Consider the following 19,569-nt stretch of genomic DNA (forward strand, 5'->3'; position numbering starts at 1 on the left):
GGTATATAATATCTTAAATAACGAATTTAAATCTTTCCTTTTTGTAAATGAGCTTTGGAAATACTTTTACTTTTGGACAATAAGCACACATACCAATATAGTAACCTGTATCCGTTATTAGTAATGATGATATTGTAAAAACATATGTTGTTCATAATGCTCTATTTCCTTCTAGCTATATTGGATATCCTTATACTCCGTTTGTTGCAGATTGGAAAACAGATAACACTGAATTTATAACAGGATTTTCTAAAATATCATAACAATAGTTTGTAGGGTAGGCATTTCCTGATCTTACACATCCTGGAAATTAATAGTACCCTAATAAGGCAGATATGAATCAAGCCTCATCTATAATAGATTAGCCAACCTTTATGCCTGAAAAAGATTTTGATTTCAGTTTAACAAATATGTATAGAATTATATAACCATTATTGTTTAACATAGCTTAGAGATACGTATTAAATTAACCTTTTATTCGCAATCATTTTACTCCATTTTTTTCATCAACAAACCTAAAATAGGTCAAAGTATCAGAAATGGCAATCTGCAATTTATTGTGCCATTCATTTTTTACATATTTAACCCATCATGATGAAGCTTAGTCTTTATTGTATTATTCCTCTAGTTAAAATGAAGAACTATTAAATATTATGAACAATTTTTTAGAAGATGCTATCAACAATCCTGAGATTTTAGCTTATTATCCTAATACTTTAACGTTGGAAAAAAGACGAGGTGATATGGATAAAAAGATTTTCATCATTCCGAAGCCTGAAAAAGCTATGCTTTAAACAGCATAGCTTAGAGGATATTTATTTTCAAAGTTATTTAAGGCCAATATTAATAGATAGTAAGGAAATTTAACTGACTCCAGATAATAATTAATAGATTTATTACCGCTATCCTATTCTTCTTCTGGATAAACCTTACCAAGCATCCCTTTGGTTTACCCAGAATAATAAAGAGACTTAACTACTTTATACGACTTTTCTGATGTAAAAATTTCGTTGATCATAACTTTATTTGCATTAGGATCAGGAACAGAAATAGAGTCTTTTATTGAATCAGGGTATTATACTCCCTAAATTATTTAAACATATTTGGGCTGCAATTATTGTAGATCAGGTATTCTTTACGATTCAGAATACAAAGTTCCAGACTTCACTAAATTTACATCAAAAAAGGAGAATTAACCGCTTACTTAAGATGTTCTAGCTGCAATTTATCATATTAATGAAAATTTGTGCATTAAGTGTCCTTATATTTGCTGTTAGCCGAAACGTGATTTTCCAAAATAGGATAATATTTATTTCTTCGAGTAGAAAAATTACTCAGATTTCCGTTCTATTTACTAACGTGAATTTAGGGATAAATTTGATTTTTATGAGCAAGCTGGAGAAAGTGCAGAATTATAAACTGTACCTGCTGACGTCGTAGTAAATAAGAATTTAGAACAAGTTCCAGAGTGCTGTAAATAGCACATTTAAGAAGTATATACTAATTTTTCATCATAAATATTAATTGACTAAAATGTGGTCAAAAACGATCTATTTAAAAATTATTAGCTGCCTAATTTGTAGCTCAGAAAAGATGACGCAAAGAGCATATTATAAGTTTAAAGAGAAAATATTTATCAACATACTTAATTGTAAGGGGTAGAAGATATGAAATTTCGAGAATCATAAATCGAGGCAACATAAAATTTTAGTCAGTGTCTATAAATTCCAAAATTTAATGTAAATAAATCAATAAGTTATGATTCATTTGACAGTTTCGCATAAAATTCCAGTTTGTTAAAGTAGTTTAATACCAATCCGTTCAATATGACTAAAGATTTCGAATTTGTACTAAGTGCCATACATTATTTTTAGTAATATAATTCTAAATAGTCTATTTCAAAGTTATTATTTTATGGAAATCTATATTCTTAGGATACACACTCAGTTAATATTGCATTTAAAAATTAGCAAAAACCTGTTACGCTAGCAATTAATGAAGGTGGAAATTTTACATAAAATTTATCCAGAACTATAGTTAATTATTCATATCTGTTATTATAATTAAACAAAAGAATTATTTGGGCTAATCGATTATCAAAATTTCTAAATAAGTCCAAACTTATTTCTAATTGCTATTGCTGTTAAGGATAATAACAAATTCCATATTATTTTGGGGCAAAATCATTATCTACTTGTTCTAAATTGTATCATAATTTTGATCATATATATTATTTCTTAATTGAGAATCCGCAACCAAACTAAATATCTTTAAATTTGCTTTACTAGTGTTTCTAATTAAATAGTTTCATCCCTATTTATCTTACAAATTTACGTAGATTACCAGATATAGCAATAGTTAGATAACTTATTATTACTTTAAGTGTGGATGAGACTTAGTTTTAGCGAACTCCATAAAATGCACTATTATAATAGCAGCAGAAAGCAATCGATGCTATTATTTATACATGCGATTGTGGTCATTTTTGGAGAAGTGATGAGCATTTAAAGTAAATTCTATGTAGATAACAGATTGGCATACTTAATGATACAAACGACTTTTATCTAAATAATAATATTTAATTGCCATCTGCCCTTTAATTTTTAAAATAAGGATTCTAAGATTTTGTAGAATTTGAATTAATAACCTTAATTAATACCCAAAATTTATTAAATACCTAATACTATAATAGGCTAAATTCATAGATCTAATCTAATGATAAAGACGAGAACAGTGAGCTATTAACTATTAGCTCTATGGCAAATAATCATTTATTCGTTCCATAAAGTTATATAAACCTATAGAATTTAAGTATGAGTAAGGCCAATATTTATAGTATGATGTATGAAAAGAAATTTCAATTTGGTTATAAACTTTAAAAGGAGGATTTAACCACAATACTTAATTTAAATCATAGTTACATTAATGTATAAAGAAATCTGAGTCGTGTATTAGGTAGTTTATTGCAATAAAATAGTATGTTAGAGGTTAATTAGATAATTGCACATGTTTTTACCCTTTTAAATTAATAGTTTTAAGCCTAAACGATATCTACTTTTTCATAGTTATAATATTTTTCTCTTGAACTTTATAATATTGTTGTCTAATAAATTTAAAAACTAGTTCCATAAATTGAAAGATCATAAGAAATATAAAAACCAATTATAAAATCAAATAAGAAAAACAAGAAAGAAGAAAAAAAGAAGAAAGAGGTCAGTTAAATAGTAACCACATTAGATGCATATGTATTAACAGATAAAGATCCGATTTGGAGTCTTATGCTTCAAAATACTGGACTATCTATTTCTTTTGCACTTAACTAAGTTTTGCGTTAATAAGAGATATTACAAGAAAACCACTAATATGTAATTTAATAATAAGTGCAAGGAAAAAGTAATGTTAAAATTGCAGTGTAGTCATAAACTTACTTAACTTATTAGTTTTAAACATAGCTATTGCATTATATACAATTGGTTCCTGAGTACTAAACCAATAGTTACTTCTAATCTCTCGTTGCATTAATTTCTTATCATGGGTTATCTAATTATTATGCTATATTACTATCATTTATTTATTCACAGAAAGATTTCGCTACTCTGTGCAATTAGCACAATCTTCCGAAATTTGATTATCAACTAAATGAAAGATATACAGGCAATTCTTATATTCTAGAAGATAATATTCCATATGGATCATTTTGGACTACATTTTCTCTTAAGGCAACAAAACCAGCAATTTATTGTTCTATTCCTCCTAATGTCAATATCAATTATTTGTTTTTAACGAATTAGTTTGCAAAAATATAGAAAGATAAATAGAAGTTATTATTTGAAGATCTTGCTAAAATGACGATCCCACTTGAAGTTGGTAATTTAAATGGAATTAATGTTTTTTATTTATCAATTTTAAGTAATAATTCAGCATAATTATGGTTAGTTATTAATCATTATTAGTTTACTATATCTGATTTATTATCTGGATTACTCTTTGCTTGCATGTCGGGAAATTAATTTATTATTAAAATATTAATAAATTATACCACAAAATAATTTTAAAATAACAGTATCGAGCAGTAAGTTTAAATTTCTAATTAAGCTAGGAAAAAGTTCAATACATAAAATTAAGGTCACTAGCTTCCAGTTATTAAAATAGATTAGCAAGATGTTACAACATAAAAAGTAGTAGATATTCACTAAATTTTAACTGCATATTTCGTAGATAAATTAAATTTAATATATGAAAACTAGGAACCAATTTATTGGTCAAATAAAAGTTTTTAATAAAATTTTAACAAAGATAAGCCCGATTCTCATATTTATCGTTAAATTTATCCAATGAAAAATAACTTTTTGGTTGATAAAATTTTATAAGTTTTTCAAGATGTAAATGATATCATAGGAAATAGTTATATGTTTTAATTCTTTTATCTTTATTAGCTTTTTAATATAAATTCTAGATATTGTATAAATAACTCTTGCCAAGTTTGCAAACTGCACAAATAAATACTAAAATCCTTTAATCAGTAATTTAAAGATAGTTTTGATATTAGTAATATTGATTAATGTGTAGTTAAAACGTCAATATAAAATGCATTGTCTACATAACTTAGTAATTTTTCGCATGCTAAGAAATCAATTGTGTAAAGTATAATTGCTAAAAATATTACTCAGTCATTATCATCGTTAGCCTCTATCCCTAAATTTAATTTATATATAGTATTTAAAAGAGGGAAAACAATTAATTTAACTGAGATAAAGTTACAAAATACACAAACTATTAAGCTTTAAACTCTTAATTTTATACCATTAACAACTCCTCTGACTTTAGCTGCTTAATTGTATTCTGAATCGTTAGAAGAATTAATTACTATCTATAAAAAGGATTTAAATTAAGAAATTATTACTAGATCATACATTAATCATTAGGATGCATTAGGACTTACTGCACTAAACCATGCAATGATAGTCTATTTATAATTTGCAGATAAAATGCTTAGCTACTAATGTGAAGTTGATGAAAACAGAAAAAATAACCCCCAAAAATAATTAATTTTAATTAAAGAGATGACTTAAATAAAAATGTAATACAAGTAAGCATTTACCAATCTCTAATTGCTAATTTAATTATAAGCGCATTCATTCATTTCAGATAAACTTGATATCACGGCAAGAGATAGATTAGTAATTTTTATAGTAACTCATAAACTTTTATTACTATAGGATTATTAATTTTTGGAATGTTTCGGAACATCAGACTTTTATTTAACTATGATTTACCATAATAATGATTTAATTATCAAATAATAATGTGAGTAGTTTTTGACATCCTAGGTTCCACTTAAGCGTGTAATTTAGTAGTATTCAACCCTTCCTGATAACCGTCTTAAAAATAAATTAAACAAGATGTAAAGTATGTTTAGCTAAGGGTTAATCTTAAAAGACTTAAAGTTTGGTTTTGATTTATCAAAATATTAAAATATGATTACTGTAGAAACTGGTGATTTTGATTTTGCTAAATTAGTGTATGAAAATATAATATCATTGATTAAATAATTTTGTTAAGAAGACTATCCAGAGCATTTGATATAGTTCTGTGAAGATAAAAAATTATGTTACGATGACATTTATACATTTTAATGTAAAGAAGTGAAAGTTGGGTGTAAAGTAGAAAGTTTTAGTGTATTTGAAAAGAATTAGAGAGGAGAAGATTATAGACAAGAATAACGAAATGTGTTAAGTTAAAAAGTTGAGAATTATATGTTTAATATGGGAAATAATATGCGTATTGATGTTGACTTATAGACAATAAAGTTTGATGAATTTAAAGAAGATGTGAAGTATAAAATCTTAAAATAGCCTTTATGTGAACTTTAATAAATGCATAGATTTAGTAATAGGGTTTGGAGGTTATTTAACCATAATGAAATAAAGTTAAATATAATGAGATCATCTGGGAAAATATTGAATAATATATCCGTTTAACAACCTGCAAAGCTTATTTTAAACGAATAATTAACAACAGAAACTTCAGATGAGTCAGTACTATTTGAATATAGAAAGAATTTATTAAGAGGATAAATTATATCATAGTGTATTAACAGAAGCGAAAATGTACGAATTTCAATAGTACACTAATCTGATTCTTTGGATATACAGGCCTGTATTCGGCTATCTTCTTTATTATAATTTGGATATTCATACTGTGGAATTAAATAAGAAAGAACAAATAAATTTAGAGGTGTTGAAATAATAAGCTAGCGAAGTAATAGATATAATCCTACAGTTATGTCAATATCCGCATCTTTAGGAATAAATGATAATGTTGGGAGAAGATATAGCGAACTTACACAACAATGCCCCAAATTAAGTGCTGATTAAAGATATTAGATTTTTGCTCCTGCTTAACAAAATGGATTTGTAAAAATTGATGAGACCAAATAGTGATAATTTTTCATTCTAAAAGTTATTTCAGTTATTCTATTACTGCATTATTTTCTTATTCAAGTGCTTCCTTTTCTTTTCCAAGCAAGTCCTTTTCTTATCGTCGATAGTATGTTTACTTCTTTTAGAAATTAATATTTGATGGTAATAAATCTTCCATCACGTATGCGGTAGTTCTGCCTAATGGTAGTGCTTTAAATTCGAAACGATGACGTTGTCCTATGACATCTTTTATTGAGGAAGCTTTATTAATGAAGTCTTATAACCCAACAAGCATACTTTATCGATCTTAATTGTGATTAGCACGAATAAATTTTTGTACTGAATAAAAAGGTTTGTCTGTATTTTCTGTTATATCATGTAAATGTGGTTTTATGATTCTAAAAAATGCAGAATGATCATCATTTTAGAATACATAAATCTTTAAATCAAACGGACATGAAATAAAATTTTTACAAGCAAATGTTTCTACATAGTGATTTACGTTATATGTTTTAGATCTCTTAATTCCTAATTTACATCCAGTATAAAGTTCATGTGCAAATATATATAAATCTAAGTCAGACAAATTTATTCGATAACCTTTAGGTTAAAATAATATATTTTAAGTCATTATGTTACTCCAAAGTTTAGACTATAATATATGATTTAAGTGAATATTAATTTTTCTTTCCTAATTTATGGCTAAGAAAAAGAAATCGCAAAATACTAATTAAACTAAGACGGCATCTAAAATTACAAAATATACTTGTCCATTTTGTCATAAACCTGGTGCTGCTAAAATATCACTGAAAAAATCTGATAATAAAAGATCAATGGAAGGTTTATGTGTTTGTACAGTTTGTGATGCAAAACATAGAGTACCTGAAATACGATTAATTGATACTGAAAAAAATGTATATGCTAGATGGGAATAATTTGCTAGAATGTTGAAAACAAGTCCCATTCGCTGCTGTGATGAGCTCACTGTATTATTTATTGAGAAATCTCCACATGGAACTATAGGTAGAGTTGAATGTGCATAATGTGAGCAACACATATTTCAACTTAGAGAGGGTGAATAAGAAACTAATTTTAGATATCGTATTTAGCGTGAATTAAATGGTTTAGAGGCTATTAAAGCTAAATCTAAGAACGAAACTAAGAAAAAGTCAAATAATAATAAATCAAAATCTAAAAAATAACAGGAATATAGTGAATCGTAAGGAGAATACTACGAAGATGAATTGGATCAAATATAAGAAAGTATTGGTGACGATGTTAACAAAGAATCAACTAGTGAAGAGCCATTATTCTAAAAGTAAATTTTAGATGATGATGAAGATGATATCTGAAAAATTTCACTCACTTTAAAAGACTTCCCTCTTCAAAGATCTTGACGAAGTTATTTTATTGTTCCTAAAGAGCACCTTATAATTATTTAAATTAATGCATAGTCCTTAAATTAGTAGCTTAAGCAGCATTTGCTTTATTTTATAAATCTTATATCTGCTTATTTTATTCATTTATTACTAACTCCTTTTCTTAAATAAACTACTATAGTTAGTCTTTCTCCTAAAGTAAAAGATCAGAGATTTATTGTGAGTTATCTTATTTTGAGATAAACTCTTCCAAATCTTAAACAATGTCTTCTGAGTAAGGAACTTATAATAACTATTTAAATTAATCAACAATATTTTTGTAATGTTTTAAAGATTCTACAAACTTGTCCTTTTATTCCATAAATTAATTATTTCTATGTTCAAGCACTGCACATTTATCTTGCAACTAAAGTTATCTTTCTCTTTGAGCAAAGTTTTTTTCTTTTTCCTTTTACAATTCTTAATCAATCGAAGATATTTCCTCTTACAAGTTGCAGTATAAATCTTAGATTATATCTTTTTCCTTAGATAAATCATTGATTTACTTATCTTTATATGTTACTATTTTGTCTAATTCCTACTAAAAAGTATTTCTTTCTCCTAATAATGCAGCATGTTCATTCTTTATTTATAATAATTATTAAATAGTGTTATCATTAGGTCCCAAGTCAAATATTTCATTAATCCGTGCTTGTTACATATTTGCTTCTGCTAAATGCATTTAAAGCTTATTATAATCATCTTTAAACTTACTACATGTTGAAGTAGATAAATCATTCTACTTTTTGTAGTCAGTTAATTATCTCTAAAGAATATCATTCTCTTATTATATATCATTGATTTAATTTGTCAATGTTTTATTAACAAGTTCAAATCGCTTAGATCCTTCTTTAATCATTTTATTTTCACCTAATACCTAATCAATTTCTTTTGGTGATAAGATAGAATGATTTGTAGTAAGATCATTTAAGTAATTAAAAATTCTTTTACCTGCTTCCTCGATGCTAACCTCTTAAATAGGTGCTTTATTTAGAATACCAGCAAATTTTGCAATAATTTCATTAAAGAAAGCAATTAAATTTACATCATCATCAAGTATAGAGTTTTCTACCTATTAATTTATTTTCATAAGCTATCTTTTAGTTTTGGTGAGGTCGTCTTTTAGTTCTACACATGATTGACATTATTAAACTACCGACTATGCTGAAGATAACTATACTCCATTCGACGATGCATTTTGATACTACACATTACTAGATGATTATTAGTTATACTATGGCGATTATTAATAAATAGATTTATTAGGTCTTGGACTTTGTTTATTATCTTCCAGCTATGCTTAGAAAAATTACTTATTCTCTTATGGTATTTAACTTGAGTTGAGCATGCTTTCTCTAACCGATAATCTAGGTTATAATTTTTCAACTTCTCTATAGTTTTACCCAAAAGAGTTTTAGATCTCTTATTCATAAGGAATAAGAACCTATACACACTCGTGATGCTAGTTACTAAACGCAAACATTAACGCTGTTGTTCCTTTTGGAATTTATTAGCTTTAAATAGTAGTTTAAAATCCTTTTTCATACTGCATTAATTCTCTCACAATTTGAACATGTCCCTTTTTAGCTGCTAACATTAGTGCAGAAACTCCTTAAAAATTAGTAAGCCTAATTTCAGATTCTCTCAATAATTAAACTACGTCAAGATTACCTAATTCTGCAGCAAGCATCATTGCAGTATTTCCTCTTTAAAGGTCATTCTCGCGCGAATTTATCTAGATTTAAAATTCACAAGAAATAATATTTGCATAACGGAAAAATTCTTGGTTATTGGCTTCTGATGCTAGCATTAAAGCTGTCTTTCCTAAATTATCAAACTATTTACCTAATTAGTTATACATTTCTTAAAACTAACTTTCTGATAAGTTAAACGTATTTGCTAATGCAAGGTAATGTAGAGATGTACGGCCAATAGAATCGGGCCCATTTATTGAGAAATTTCCTTAGAAAGCTAAAATATAACCATTATGTTCTTCCGAAAGTATTTCCACTAATTAATCATTTCTTAACTACATTGCAAGTTATAACGGTGAAGTATTACTGGGTACACTTTTCCATGATGATTTAGTCTGAATAGATTTCTCATATGGTGAAAGCAATTTTGTCAATTATACGTTGCTATTAAATATAGCGGTATGTAAAGCAGTCCAACCATAAAAATTTTATTTTCCACGCTCGGATGCTATAAGAAGTTTTGCAGCAGCTGATTAGTTATTTTCAACTGCATATATTAATGCTGTAGATTTAGGAAACTATTAGTCTTACTTAGTCTAATGGGATTACTTATTTTATAATAAGAAAGCACAATCACCTGATTTGGCTGCTTAAAACCATTAGTTCAGAGTCATTTTGGAATGCTTTTGGCGCTTTCTAAAATTTGCATTATTATATTATAGTAATATATATTATTTTCTACATATTTATTGTCTGAATATATAATAATTATATTTATATAAAAATGATGATTTCATATACAAAATTCAATCTATCGTTGGCATTTTTACTAGCAATCGCAACCATTTCCGTATGGTTTTGGACAGGTAATAGCCCATAAAATACTAGAAAACAAGAGTGAACTGACCGTTTCATATCATTTTATAAAATTGCTAAAATTCTTCTTTTATATCTTCAATCTCACCATTATTAGCAGGTTTTGGCCCCATCATCGTCATATCTAACTGCTTTTTTCGATTTTCATAAGTAATATGTCGTCTGTAGTCTTCGTCATATACTTCATAGTCAGTCTCCATTTTTTGAAAAACACGTGCATAAAACTCCTTAGGGTTTACATCAATCTAGTATACATCAACAGCATTTTATGAAAATTAGCTTTTTGTCTTAACATCTAGAAATCCCATATTAGCATTCGAATAAACTCGGAACTATTCTCTAATAAACTTTTTCATCATATCAATCGATTTATCTGCATTTTGAACAGCAGTTTTAATAGTGCGTCGCCGGTGTTCCTGCTACCTGGTATACATTACCTATTTGAACTGATTGTAGCGGATTTCGTTTTTCACGAAAACGACATCAGCGTTCTACGCAGATGGAGTGTTCTTAAATTGCTAGTTTTTAAGAATTTCTGTTTTCGCTGATAATGGAATCGAATTGAAGAGTGTTTTGAGACGCTTAGGCGGGTTCATTTTTGGATAGAAATTATATATGATAAAAATAGGTTATTGTGGTGAAAAATTCGTTAAATAAAAAAGTAAATTTATCCATAATATATAATAATACTACGTATAGTAGATACGGAATAAAAATACCAGTTACTAAAGTATTGCTTATTATTTAATAATTTAGTGTTATTAGTTGTTGAAATATAAATCATAATATATATCAACTATATAAAATAGATTTTAATAAAGTGACTATGGAAGGATTTTAAAGAAAAACAAAGGGTAAATTAGTTGTATTAAAAGATTAGTGTAAACTGGTTGTATTATTTATAGAAAATTAAAACTAATAGAACAAGTAAAAGAGAAACAAACTAAGCCAATGAAACTTAAATTACATAATAATAAATATCAGATAGACACGTTACCAGGATCATATGTTTGCTAATAGTTATCAGTCTAGCATATTCATACGGTGCTTTAAGCAAATGATTTTGTTAATATAATAATAACTTTACCCATCACTCAATCTTACCATTATTTGTCAAGCCTTCTTGTCTTATTGCTTAATCCTGTATACTCTTAACCATAAAAGTTAAGTTGAGTGTCACAAGCAAGAGATGGGGTGAAGTTAGAATGTAGACTTTTTGTTCTTGGTTATTGCATATCCTAACAGTTCCCTAACTTGCAGTTCTCACATTTTGATTCATGCTCTAAGTACGTTTCATATTCTCTTGAGTTGAAGTTCAATATAGAAAGAATAGTCCCGTCTTATACTTCAATCTCAAGTTCCCCATTTTCAAGTTGGTAAACCTTGATATTTTGAAGTATGCCTATTTATTGTTGATATTTATTTGTTGTTTTAGATATACTGATAATAGATCGAACCTGCTTATCAGAAGGAGCTATAATTATTGGTTTCCCCATTAATAGTCTATTGACAACTTACTCTACTATATATTATATATTTATGATTCATATACAAATGAAAAAATCTGTATAAGAAGATCGTGTTCATGTTGATTTAAAGGAAGTTGGAAGAATAAAATAAGAAGATAACTAGATTTAATCTAAAATTATATCAAACGATATAGCTGGAGCTAAATTGATTACATTTCTGGTTTCCAATGATATCGCAATTAACCTAAATGAAGACACCGCAAGATATTTATTGGATAACTCTAAATAGTTTAGTACTGGGAATGATAAGTGAATTTTATATAAAAATACTTTTCACTTCCATTTAAAAATGAACCCACTCACTTCAATATATCCACAAGCAGAAGATCAGTTGTAAATAGAGATCTAAACTTACTTGAGTTATATTAGTTTAACTTCTAGTGAAATTAAAGCATATAATACCTCATTTGAGACACTTAAAAAATGTATCATCAAATTTTATTCTGCATCGCGTGTCTTCCTAACTGGTTCTTTAGCTTCTAATTTAGCTTTTTATGGAGCAGATTTGGACTTTACTGTTACAAATATTAAAATTGGTGACGTGTATAAGGCCTTAAAGAACGAAACGATGTGCGAGTTTATTAATTGCTCTCATCCTATTGTCAAAGGAACAATACATAATATTAAATTTGATGTTTCTCATTCAGGAATATAAGTACTTAATGATGTAGAAAATAACAAAAATTTACCTATCTTGATTAAAAATTTAATTCAGATTTTAAGATAAATTATGCGCAGTTAAAGCATTGATAAATTAAGGGAAGGTGGTATGAGTAGTTATTTACTAATTTAATTAATAAAAGCCTTTATTTCAGAAAAGCAATAGTCTGAAGACTTATCTACGTTGTTAAAAAAATTCCTTAAATTTTATGGATGTAAATTTGACTGCAAAGTGCAGTAAATATAAGATGGTAGAATATAAGATAGGAACTATATTTTTTAACCACTAAAATAATTTCCTGAACGCAGAGCTCCAGATATCGTAATAATAGTCGGAAAAATAGAAATCGGTGGATCTATCACTAATTGGGATAAAATTTAATAAACATTCAAAACATGTTATAATAATTTAAAAATAAAAAGCGGAAATATATTATCATCAATTATCACTATAGATTAAGATGCAGAGGACTTACGTTCCAAAATGCAAAAAAGTGGTAGTAAAGAAGACGAAAAATGACAAAGTATTATTTCTATGTTAATTATATGTAAGTATAATATTTATTCCATATTTTCCTCTAAATGTCTGATTAATTCTTTCTAGGAAATTTCTTTTTTAACTAGACTCACATAACATCAGGAGTGACTATTTTGCTCCTCCTACTATCACTCTTTCCATCAATGTTTTAAGTATCTTCTTTACTACTTTTAATTCCAGGATAAGGTTTCTCATACCGTGTTTTCACCGCACTTTTTACATGCAACCACCCAGATACACTTATGTTATCAGTATTTATGTTATATCTAGGGAGAGCGTTTGAATTCCACCGTGGATTGCTTGCAACTCTGGCACTGCTTGTTGTAAGCATTTTCACAGCAGTTGGGATCAGTTTTGTTTCTTATTTTGGAGGTGAATTCGTGGTTCAATACACAATGATAGTACCTGCTGCTTTTGCATCAGCAGCATTGTTTCATACTGAGTCAACATGGTCTGGTGCATACAAATTATAAGAGAAAACTGGCTTGGTTGTATTGCTTATTTTGGCCCTGACAAATAGATTCTAGCTCTAAGGAGCAGTTTTTGTGGCCCTGGGAATTCTGGTCGGTGGAATAGTGGGATGCCTTGGCAGAGTTATAAAATGATAATTGTTTTTCACTTCTTTTGTTCAAATCTGACTTCCTGGCAGAAAATATCAAGGGTCATATTAAAAAGCTTCTGAGAAGATTCACATAAAAGTTCGAGGAAAGGAATAGCTGGGCCAGAATAGCGGAGTGGGAATGCTCTTTTTAAAATGGTAGCTGTCTTAGGAAGTGGCTCAATGGTGTTTAAATGTCTATATTGACGGAAAAACTACAATTTGAGCTACTCTTCCATCATCTTAACATTTCTTTTCTCAAATAATGGTGTAAGTATTTTGGCCAGGGAATCATCATCATTATTATCCAAAAGGTTGGCATTTCCCTTAACTAATTTTATCATCTTTTTGGCAGCTACTATTCTAGATTTCTAGTAAATATCCATTTTTTACAACTTTCTAAAACCATATTCGGCATCCATATCACGCAAGAAGTGTGTTAAACAGCTTACAACAGTATTGATGCTAGTTTCCTCAATGCTACTTAATGTTTCATCTACCAGATTGATAATTGCCGATACCAGAACAGCTTCTCTTTCATCAAAGTTAATTTTGCCAAGCAGTTTAACTGGGCACTCTGGTCCAAAGAAATCTCCGAAGTCACGATTTCCACTATCATAGTGAATCTATTTGAAAACTTATATAGTATTATAAAGCATGATGCAGTGATTTTTATTGAGTTAATCGTGTAAAGGATCAATTAAAACGGAAATCTAAGCATTCAAAATATTTTTTTAAGGGACTGTTTCAACGTTAACACGCTCCATAGGTATACGCTGTGTCTTATTACAAGCACCAGTGGCTTAAATTCCAGAAGTTCTAAATCTATTTTCACGTAAGTCATCTTCGAGGGTTCTACGGGTCTATGTGCCAGGAGACTGCATTAATTATTGCGGAATGAGAAAAAGAATTTAATTATAGTATTATATAATATTGTTAAAAATATCATTCTGATATGACATAGTTTTTAGCTTACCATTTCTCATTTAAGTCTTCTATAGTAGCTTTTATGTCATTATCTTAATCAATAAGTGATTTTTAACTGAATTCTTCTTGAATTTCTTCTGCTCTTTTCAAATATTTATAAAAATGATTTTCTACTTGAACAGTAACGAGCTCCTTAGCTAGTAACTCATTCTTTTACTAAACTTCTGATTCATCTAATAACTAAGTTTTAAGTTATGATGATGTCATTTCTAATTCATCATTTTCCATTTATAATTGATTTATTTGTATATATGCATCCTATAGCTGATCTGTTAGCTAAACATTCATCTTAATTAAATCATTATTTTACTCGATTATTTATAATACTTCTTCCTCTTTCATTAGTGAATGTAAAACTAACAACATCTAATGAATATTATACATAAACTTGTAAAGTAAGTATTAAAACAATTAATAAAAATATTAATATTATATAGTATCAATATATTAAACACTATCAGTCAAATAACTTTCCAAACTCCATAAACCAATCTAGAACACTAATTTCTAAATCTATACCTCTATACACACCACTTTTATTATCCCAATCTCTTCGCGAGCTTTTTTAACTATCCTCTGTTGAACTTCCGTCAAATTCTACTCGTTATTCGACGGATCCTCTTCTTTCATATTTAAATTATTTCCTAACTTTATCTATCTCAAATCCATATCTTTTAGCAACCATTTCGTGACTCTCTTTTAATTTTTAATCCAACTTGCTTTATGGCATAGCCAAATCTTAGATCTTCCTGACAAATTTGAGATCTAAGTTTCCACACATTTGGAAGTCTTAATCGTCATCATTTTCACTTATATCAATGCTATTATTCTAATGATGAAATTATTATAATTCTGACATCGAAACTTCAGCATCAACTGAAATTTTACTTTCAATCCCAACTCCAGTGACTACAACCATTTTTCTTTCGAATTCTGAGCTAATAGTGATACTACCTCTGAATTCGCCAGGTTCTGGTGCAATTCCAACTCTGACTCTAAAGAGTTCGCCTTTTTTTTCAATATTTAAATCTACACCTCTACCTCTGATTTCGAACTTTTTACTAAATTTACTACCAACTCTCATAGTTATATAAATAAACTTCAGAGACTTAACATTTGACGGTACTCTTCCAAAATTTAAACATGGTGTGGATAACAGTAAACCAGATTATTTTTAAGTTAAAATTAACTTTAAAAGCTATGGTAATGGTGTCTCTATGTAGCCTGGCAGTGTTTTCAAATACTTAGCCTATGACATTGAATCTAATTTTGGTAGTTAAGGAAGTGACATTTTGTGAATAATTTTTACATCTAACTATACTACTATATAATAATCGAATTAAAACATTTCACTGAATATGCCTAACTTCGCTTTCGTTCTTCCAATTTTCTGTGAGCACAAAATCATAGCCTTTCAGAGCTAAGTCTTTCTTCCACTGCGCATAGTCTGCTTTGTACAGTGCTTTTAATTTTGAATTTCTATCTTTTATTGCTGTTTCATATACAGCGTAGTTCACAAGGCCAGCTTCTGATAAAACTTAATCTTACTTGACATTTTTGGTAAGCAATTCTGCACGCAGAGAAGTAAAAATTTACTCTTCAATATTCTAACGTGCAAAATCAGATTTTTGTTCCCATTCAATTCTACGTTTTATAGATTCTGGAAGTTTAGGATGGCGATCAATATGCATGTCAAAGTTGTTATGCATGCAATGTTGATATACTTTATTCGACATTTAATAATGCGGACAGAACGTAAACACTTAATTATGTATAATATTATGTATCTTTTATTTTTACCACTTTAATATTGTAATGCCGAAGGAATTGCGTAAGGTTATAATTGAGCACAATAAGATGAAGAAGGGTAAGCATTTAACCATTATTAAGAATATTAACTAAAAGTATTCAGGAATCAAGATTGCGAATGCAATGGGTAAAGATTTGAAAGTTAGAGCCTTTGAGCTTAAGGAGGAGTAGGATGACCCTTTTTCAATATGTATCGGATCAATAGATATGAACGAAGAAGTATGTGGATGGTTATTATCAAACAGAATTGTAAAAGACCCTGCATAGTTTATATTTAATAATATTACTATGAAGTCGGCAAAAGATGCTTGTCATTTCTGATTATTATATTATATTTATTATTAATTTTTATAAATTATGTCAGGTTAATCTAGTTGGTAGAAAAAATATAACGGGGCTTAATAAGGCTAGCAGTAATAATAATTATAATCAAACAATTAATTTAATAAGAACAAACAGTAATAATCTTTCGGTATACCATCATAAAACATATAAAAATTACCTGGAGTTGGGAATTATTAAAATTAGTAGAATAATTAGCAATAATCACGATATAATGGCAATGTAACATCATAGTAATAGAAACCTTAACAGTAGTGGCTTGGCTAGTAAAATTATGTCAATAATACATCAAATTAGAGATTCTAAGCTCCTAAACCGTAAATACCTGAATAGGTTAGTGTTTTTAAAAATGCACAGTAACTATCTTAATAGATAAACACCTTTGGAATATAAAATTAATTCAATTAAGTAGTTTAATCTAATTAGCCTCAAGTGTTATACTAATAAACGGTAAAGGCAGAAATTTCTTCTGGGACTCTCGATGACAATGATTTTGATATGAAAGTGAGGCAAGCTGATTAAGACTACTAGTAATGGGTTGATGGTTAAAAGTAACTTGATTGTAACTTTATCCTTAGAGTATTTATATGATTCTAAGTTTTATATTATTTTATTATATCTATATTAAGTATCTTCAAAAATGGATAATTCAATAATAAATATCAAAACTTTATAATCTGTTATTTTTAATAGAGTAGAAGCATTTAATATATAGATAACATAATATGATTAATATACAAATGTGGATCATGCTATTCAGATACTAGACTAGTTTTTAAATTAGAACAATGATGCTACTTTATTATTGGAGTCAGTTTTATCTTTATATAAAAAAGATAAGTAAATACTAATCAAAATATTTAGTTTAATTTAATGCTATTTAAAAAACTTTGCTATAAGTTTGGATGATTTACCTGAGCTGATTTATTAACTGATTTTAGTTACATAACGATAGTAAAATATTACAGACGACGAAATTATTATTATTTAATATCTGTAGAAATATTTTAATCTAGATTCTAAGGAATAAATAATATCTACTATTATAAATTTATAGACTTAATATAATCAGGAATAAGCTATTATAAGTTAGAATTAACAAATTGTATAATAATTATACCACTAATTAGAGTAATTTGATACAAATTATAACTAACTATAAGACAAATATAATTAAAAGCTTGATTTGGAAAATCTTTATAATTAATTATCACTAGAATATGCTGAAAAAATAAATCTATCTAATATTCTATCAGAGGAATTAAAAAATACATAATTAGTAGTGCGAGATCTTAATTCTAATAATATTTCTTTATCAGAACAGCTAGCTGTAAAACCAATTCAGTAATTAGAGAAAGACTACACTCTACTTCAAAAATAACTTAAAATTAGTTCAAGAAATCTTAAAATTTATAAATTAAGATAAGTTCAGTATATAGCGGACATTAATTTGTTCAAAGAAAAAATTGTATAAATTTAGTTAGAATTATTGGAATTTAAAAAGGACATAAATAGTAAAAACAATATATAGTTTGATCAATAATAAGCAGTTGTAAACTAATTTATATAATAGTTTTAAGTCTTATATGAACAAAATCTAAGTCTTAAATAATTATCAAATGATTAAAATTAGTAGATACAGATAATTTAAGAGTAATTATAAATTAAGGTACGTGAATCAGATTTACAGAAAACTAATATTTAACGAGCAGAATGGAAATAAAAAGAATTATAATAATAAATTTAATTATTAGATTTAGACAATGAATAATTTCTTGAATAGATAGCTTTGTTATCATCAGAATCAACTAAATTTAGAAAAGAAAATAATTAACTTATATAAATTTAGTAGCAATAAACATAACAAGTATAACAATTTAAAGAATAATCAGACATCAATCAATAAAAATTATAGAACTATGATTAAATGAAATTAGATTTAGACAAAATTATTTATACTAATGAGTTAAGTTTATAGACTATAACATAAGTATAACAAGAAAATACCTTGTTAAAAGAATTAACTATATAACAATAAGATTCTCAAGCTAAATCGTAAAAAATTATTAAAGATTTTAACATTAAAATGTAGACATTATAAAAAGAATTTAATGATCTTAAAACAAATAAAGATTCATCATTATAATAATTTTGTTCACATTTTAAGATAAAAGAAGGCGAAGTTTATGAAAATTATTAACTATTAAAATAGAAATGCCTTTAGTAAAGAAATAATATTATTAGCTTGGAAATATAAAACTGTAATATTTCTGGAGACAAAATTGCTGATTTGTAAAATAATATTCACTGTAATAAGGTGATTTAAACAGATGCAGATATGGTATTTAATCTTGAAAAAATTCACGAAGACATATCAATGAAAGATATGTAAATACAATAGTAAAACCTTCATATCAACGAGCTATAAGACTAAATAAAATTATATTATAATGATATATAAAGTCTTAAAGATGAAATGAAATTTAAATATTAGTAATATTAATAAAAATTAAGCAAATTTGAAGAAAAATAGAAGGATCTTCAAATTAAGTCTTAATTAGAAAAAATTATTGAATTAGAAAAACTTCATTAATATTGGGAAAAAAGAGCAAGAATGCTAGAAAAACCAAAAGCAATTTCGTAAAGTATTGTAAATAAAACACTTGTTAAATAGTGAAATTTGATTATTATTATAA

General features: G+C 27.2%; 16 protein-coding genes across 16 annotated transcripts; 8 read left to right on the top strand and 8 right to left on the bottom strand. All coding sequences in view use genetic code 6, as the record gives it.

Moving 5' to 3' along the window:
- Nucleotides 1-47: 47 nt before the first annotated feature.
- SS50377_26711 (uncharacterized protein) lies at nt 48-6,443 on the top strand (the record flags this gene model as incomplete). The annotated part of the gene is made up of 1 exon (XM_067910517.1): nt 48-6,443. One exon carries the CDS (start codon nt 48-50, stop codon nt 6,441-6,443), a length of 6,396 nt encoding a protein of 2,131 aa, XP_067761204.1.
- A 7-nt stretch (nt 6,444-6,450) lies between these two features.
- On the bottom strand, nt 6,451-7,053 carry SS50377_26712 (uncharacterized protein; the record flags this gene model as incomplete). Its single annotated transcript, XM_067910518.1, has 1 exon — nt 6,451-7,053. The coding sequence occupies one exon, from the start codon at nt 7,051-7,053 to the stop codon at nt 6,451-6,453; it is 603 nt and encodes a 200-aa protein (XP_067761205.1).
- Nucleotides 7,054-7,120: 67 nt separating this feature from the next.
- SS50377_26713 (Transcription elongation factor Ef1 like domain-containing protein) lies at nt 7,121-7,774 on the top strand (the record flags this gene model as incomplete). Its single annotated transcript, XM_067910519.1, has 1 exon — nt 7,121-7,774. The coding sequence occupies one exon, from the start codon at nt 7,121-7,123 to the stop codon at nt 7,772-7,774; it is 654 nt and encodes a 217-aa protein (XP_067761206.1).
- Nucleotides 7,775-7,784: 10 nt separating this feature from the next.
- On the bottom strand, nt 7,785-10,208 carry SS50377_26714 (Ankyrin repeat-containing protein; the record flags this gene model as incomplete). Its single annotated transcript, XM_067910520.1, has 1 exon — nt 7,785-10,208. One exon carries the CDS (start codon nt 10,206-10,208, stop codon nt 7,785-7,787), a length of 2,424 nt encoding a protein of 807 aa, XP_067761207.1.
- Nucleotides 10,209-10,445: 237 nt separating this feature from the next.
- SS50377_26715 (uncharacterized protein) lies at nt 10,446-11,006 on the bottom strand (the record flags this gene model as incomplete). Its single annotated transcript, XM_067910521.1, has 1 exon — nt 10,446-11,006. One exon carries the CDS (start codon nt 11,004-11,006, stop codon nt 10,446-10,448), a length of 561 nt encoding a protein of 186 aa, XP_067761208.1.
- Nucleotides 11,007-11,504: 498 nt separating this feature from the next.
- SS50377_26716 (uncharacterized protein) lies at nt 11,505-11,906 on the bottom strand (the record flags this gene model as incomplete). Its single annotated transcript, XM_067910522.1, has 1 exon — nt 11,505-11,906. The coding sequence occupies one exon, from the start codon at nt 11,904-11,906 to the stop codon at nt 11,505-11,507; it is 402 nt and encodes a 133-aa protein (XP_067761209.1).
- A 58-nt stretch (nt 11,907-11,964) lies between these two features.
- Nucleotides 11,965-12,192, top strand: SS50377_26717 (uncharacterized protein; the record flags this gene model as incomplete). The annotated part of the gene is made up of 1 exon (XM_067910523.1): nt 11,965-12,192. The coding sequence occupies one exon, from the start codon at nt 11,965-11,967 to the stop codon at nt 12,190-12,192; it is 228 nt and encodes a 75-aa protein (XP_067761210.1).
- A 36-nt stretch (nt 12,193-12,228) lies between these two features.
- Nucleotides 12,229-13,119, top strand: SS50377_26718 (DNA polymerase sigma family protein; the record flags this gene model as incomplete). The annotated part of the gene is made up of 1 exon (XM_067910524.1): nt 12,229-13,119. One exon carries the CDS (start codon nt 12,229-12,231, stop codon nt 13,117-13,119), a length of 891 nt encoding a protein of 296 aa, XP_067761211.1.
- A 62-nt stretch (nt 13,120-13,181) lies between these two features.
- SS50377_26719 (Transmembrane domain-containing protein) lies at nt 13,182-13,742 on the top strand (the record flags this gene model as incomplete). The annotated part of the gene is made up of 1 exon (XM_067910525.1): nt 13,182-13,742. One exon carries the CDS (start codon nt 13,182-13,184, stop codon nt 13,740-13,742), a length of 561 nt encoding a protein of 186 aa, XP_067761212.1.
- A 10-nt stretch (nt 13,743-13,752) lies between these two features.
- Nucleotides 13,753-14,619, bottom strand: SS50377_26720 (uncharacterized protein; the record flags this gene model as incomplete). Its single annotated transcript, XM_067910526.1, has 1 exon — nt 13,753-14,619. One exon carries the CDS (start codon nt 14,617-14,619, stop codon nt 13,753-13,755), a length of 867 nt encoding a protein of 288 aa, XP_067761213.1.
- Nucleotides 14,620-14,680: 61 nt separating this feature from the next.
- On the bottom strand, nt 14,681-15,064 carry SS50377_26721 (uncharacterized protein; the record flags this gene model as incomplete). Its single annotated transcript, XM_067910527.1, has 1 exon — nt 14,681-15,064. The coding sequence occupies one exon, from the start codon at nt 15,062-15,064 to the stop codon at nt 14,681-14,683; it is 384 nt and encodes a 127-aa protein (XP_067761214.1).
- Nucleotides 15,065-15,179: 115 nt separating this feature from the next.
- On the bottom strand, nt 15,180-16,013 carry SS50377_26722 (uncharacterized protein; the record flags this gene model as incomplete). Its single annotated transcript, XM_067910528.1, has 1 exon — nt 15,180-16,013. The coding sequence occupies one exon, from the start codon at nt 16,011-16,013 to the stop codon at nt 15,180-15,182; it is 834 nt and encodes a 277-aa protein (XP_067761215.1).
- A 58-nt stretch (nt 16,014-16,071) lies between these two features.
- On the bottom strand, nt 16,072-16,458 carry SS50377_26723 (uncharacterized protein; the record flags this gene model as incomplete). Its single annotated transcript, XM_067910529.1, has 1 exon — nt 16,072-16,458. One exon carries the CDS (start codon nt 16,456-16,458, stop codon nt 16,072-16,074), a length of 387 nt encoding a protein of 128 aa, XP_067761216.1.
- Nucleotides 16,459-16,537: 79 nt separating this feature from the next.
- Nucleotides 16,538-16,852, top strand: SS50377_26724 (putative translation initiation factor SUI1; the record flags this gene model as incomplete). The annotated part of the gene is made up of 1 exon (XM_067910530.1): nt 16,538-16,852. One exon carries the CDS (start codon nt 16,538-16,540, stop codon nt 16,850-16,852), a length of 315 nt encoding a protein of 104 aa, XP_067761217.1.
- A 36-nt stretch (nt 16,853-16,888) lies between these two features.
- SS50377_26725 (uncharacterized protein) lies at nt 16,889-17,464 on the top strand (the record flags this gene model as incomplete). The annotated part of the gene is made up of 1 exon (XM_067910531.1): nt 16,889-17,464. One exon carries the CDS (start codon nt 16,889-16,891, stop codon nt 17,462-17,464), a length of 576 nt encoding a protein of 191 aa, XP_067761218.1.
- A 49-nt stretch (nt 17,465-17,513) lies between these two features.
- Nucleotides 17,514-19,550, top strand: SS50377_26726 (uncharacterized protein; the record flags this gene model as incomplete). Its single annotated transcript, XM_067910532.1, has 1 exon — nt 17,514-19,550. One exon carries the CDS (start codon nt 17,514-17,516, stop codon nt 19,548-19,550), a length of 2,037 nt encoding a protein of 678 aa, XP_067761219.1.
- Nucleotides 19,551-19,569: the final 19 nt, after the last annotated feature.

The sequence above is a fragment of the Spironucleus salmonicida genome, chromosome 7 (assembly GCF_000497125.1).
Source record: "Spironucleus salmonicida strain ATCC 50377 chromosome 7, whole genome shotgun sequence".
In the NCBI taxonomy this organism is placed as follows: Eukaryota; Fornicata; order Diplomonadida; family Hexamitidae; genus Spironucleus; species Spironucleus salmonicida.